The 3,670-nt window shown below is 42.2% G+C and overlaps 1 protein-coding gene across 1 annotated transcript; it reads right to left on the bottom strand.

Moving 5' to 3' along the window:
- Positions 1–242: 242 nt before the first annotated feature.
- Positions 243–2,588, bottom strand: PET117 (PET117 homolog; the record flags this gene model as incomplete). The annotated part of the gene is made up of 2 exons (XM_025212111.1): positions 243–412; positions 2,526–2,588. Coding segments are annotated over 2 exons (213 nt in total), but the record flags the coding sequence as incomplete, so codon positions are not given.
- Positions 2,589–3,670: the final 1,082 nt, after the last annotated feature.

Genomic DNA, 3,670 nt, shown 5'->3' with positions numbered 1-3,670 from the left:
ACCAGGTGCCCCCCCTCCCAATGTTTAAAGTATCAGCCACATTGGATAAGCCAGCCAAGTCCCCCGCACACATGAAGATACTGAAGCCAGAAGGACCTTCTGTTTGCATTTACTAATGCCTGTAATTTTCTGTGCGGGATTAAAATTAATCTAGAGGAGATGGACTTTCAGTGACAACCTATGTATATGGAAACACCAAGGCACAAGCAGGCGCAACCTCTTCTGCGTGTCTTCAGTGAAAACTAATACTCCCGTTCTACATCTAGGATTGCTGGGGTCCTCTGTCCACAGCCTGCCTGTCTCTTTCTGCTTCCAGATGCTTGGTCAAAATAATCTGATCTTCTAAAAGGCGAATGTTCTCTTGTTTGCGACTCTGCCTCTCGAGGTCTCTGAGTACACCTTCACGCAGTCTCTGAAAACACAAGACATGGCTCATCGCAATGCAGCCTGTGCTATATGTGATTAATCTCCACTTGTACTCCAATCCCTGTTGCAGGATGGCTAATCACTTAACAGTTGCAAATCTTTAGTTCTCCCTCAGTGACTTTAGTTGTACCTAAATATAGGATCTGAGAGGTAGATGTTGATAAGCTGCTGGTAAGGGGCCAAAACCACTCTCTGTTGACTTAGCTGAATGGTTTTAATGAGGGGAACCTGGTGAGCAACTATCAACATTGTATATGGATAATTCCTGCAGCAGTGGTTCTCAACCTTTTTTTAAACTCAGGACACCCCTCATTAGATTCAAGGCACTCCTGGGAAAACACTCTTTGTTTTCACTCATCTCTTAACTATGGGAAAATAAAAAAGCAATTTTTTTATTGCAAAGAACTCAGACAGACCACAACAGGTCACCATGCTGTTGACACTATAGATCCCTATTTGAAAACTTTGGGTTTATCTTGTGAATCATGTGTAGATGTTTGCATATCTAATAGTGCTGATATAGTGTGACACCCCCATGGCACTCTTAAAATATATTGTGGCACCCTAGTTTAGAATCGCTGTTTTACAGCAGGGGTCAAAAATCTTTGTAAGTTGGGGGCCAGAACAACCCAGCTCCAGTCTGGGGCAGACCAGGTGGTTTTGGCAGAGAATCAGCAAGTGGGGTGAGGTAGGGCGGCAGGCACTGTTGCTGCTTCTCTAGTCCCTAGCCCTGGCTGGGGCACAAGCGCAGCTTCCAGCTGATGGGGAACTGTGCCAGGGCCAGACAGCTGGGAGATGTGTGTACCATCACAGCTCCATCCCCCTCCTTCCACCTCTCCCCAGCTACAGCACAAGCACAGCTTCCAGTCAGTGGAAACTAAGGTAGGGGAGCTGAGCAGCTGAAAACTGCACAACTCCAGCTCAGCTACACACTGACTGGAAGTGGCACCCATACTGCAGCTACGGGGGGCTGGGAGAAGTGGCCACAAGATGGGCACAGCTTCCAGCTGACCAACTGTAATGCACCTCCTGGCTGCCACGGGCCAAGGCAAAACCCACTATTTCTGCAGGCCAGATCCTCTGGCTCCAGCCACTCATTGCCAATCCCTGATCTTTAGCATTACAGGAAGAGCCCTTACTCTATAGAAGATCGTGACTTCTACTCCCTGCCTTTACCAAAATTAAACTCTGTCCCAAATTTCTCTCTTTGTGCTCCTTTGCTTGAGTAGAACTTGGTGGTGACCTGGAAGGATTTTAAGAGGACTTGTGCCATCTTCCACTTCTTTGTGATGTACAAAACACAGACTGAAATGGTTGCTTCCTGCTTGTTTCTTACCCTTAAGACATCTGAATCTAACGTCTCCTCTGATTTTGTTGGTGACCCAGAGTGTGCTTATTGTAAGGTCTTGAAAAAAATAACACGGGTCATTTCTCTAACAATACTTATTAAAATTAATCAAACATTAACACAGACTACACAGTGGCTGTCTTTGTAAAAATTAAGCAAGATTACTAGTCTTGAAAGAGAAGAGTTTCCTTTGGCTTGGTTACTTTGTGCATTTGACAACACTGTGGTCCTAACCCTATGGCCAAATTTGAGCAGAGAGCCCCTCACACCCTAGTAGAGCCTCCTACACAACCTCAGTGGGGATCCACCTTCACAGTTCACTGCACTTTGTGCACAGTTAGTGTCACCATTTTCTCTACACATGGTCAATCAGGCCTCGACCCGGATACTGGATCTATAAGGATAGATTTGAAGACTGAATTGGAGTCTTTGTGAGTGTCTCCTGTTGCTCGTGTGTGTTTGTACCACAATAAGGGAGAGAATGGCATATGTAAACTAAGAAAATAAAACTACAAAACCATAAAACATGGTGGAGGCATTGAGCAGCAGATGTAATATCTGACACTGACTCCAACCCTTTTGTAAATGAACAGATTTCAAGCAAACTTACTACAATATTACAATATTGTATTTGATGAAAGAAACATAAAACACCAGCAGAAAAGTCAATACTGGCCTCCACATGGATCCTGCTGCATAATAATGGTCATGTTTTGCTCCTACTAAAGTCTTAATCTGAAGAAAGGCTTACACCCCTGCCGAATGTATTAACGCGGCAGTTCTCAATCTCGGTAAACTCAAGGCACCCCTTGGAAAACGCCGGCTCTTAGCTTTCACTCAGCTTGTGCACTATGGAAAAATAAGAATCAATTACTCTGCTGCAAAGAACTCAGACCTCAGCAGGTCAGAATGTTGTTGACACCATGGATTCTTATTTGAAATCTCTGGGTACTGCAGGGAGGTGTCCACACACCTAACAGTGCTAATACTGTGCAGCACTCCATGATGCCCTGAAAAGGATTTCACAGCACCCACAGGGTGCCCTGACTGAGAAACACTGTACTAACTTTTATGAATGCTGATGTGCTTGGGATCCAGGTTTTGCCTGATCAGGATCCAAATGCATTCGTATGTACTAAAACTGGTTGGCTGAACACAAGGGAGAAAAAAGCATGACAAATTATTTAACGAAATGACAAAAAATGTTGAACAATTTATTTCAGAAATATTGTCTAATCCCATACAGAGCTAATTAATGCTAAAAATCTGTAAATCACTTATTTGAAATCTAACTATAAAGTCATCAAGTTATCAAAAAATGTATTATTTAATCACTTCTAAAAGAAGGTTTTATTTTTCATCCAGAATCCACTTAATTATACATTTCACAGGAAAATATTTTTTCCATGAAAATTATCAAGAAAAAAAAATACTTTATGCAAAAAGTACTTTAATTTAAAAGAAATACAAAGGCTAGGAGTATTTTATCCACTTTTCTCAAAACCTCTCTGGCAATTAATCTGCTGACAAAGGTGCTTTCCCATGAGTTTCAATCAAGTTAATACAAGTTACAACTTACTACTATTTAATGGTAGACCTGGCAAACTAATTACTTTAATAGCATTAGCTAATCAAAATCTAGAAAAGGTATGGAGATTATAGAACAAGTGAACAACTGAGGCTAGAAACATGCTTGCTTCCTGCTTTATCCCACAGAATTCAGATGATTAGAATCTATCAGACTGCAAGTTCATTAATTTCAGAGCTCTGAAAGTATATACCACATTTATTCAAATCAAGTCTTTGCCCCATTCAACATGGGGGAAAAAAAGGCTTATCTAGGATTTGGAGTACTTCCTCAGCACAGGTGGCTAGTGCAACACCAGCTCTGGTGGC

This window comes from Alligator sinensis, unplaced genomic scaffold, assembly GCF_000455745.1.
Source record: "Alligator sinensis unplaced genomic scaffold, ASM45574v1 scaffold21_1, whole genome shotgun sequence".
NCBI classification, from domain to species: domain Eukaryota; kingdom Metazoa; phylum Chordata; order Crocodylia; family Alligatoridae; genus Alligator; species Alligator sinensis.
This window is presented reverse-complemented; position numbering and strand designations above follow the sequence as displayed.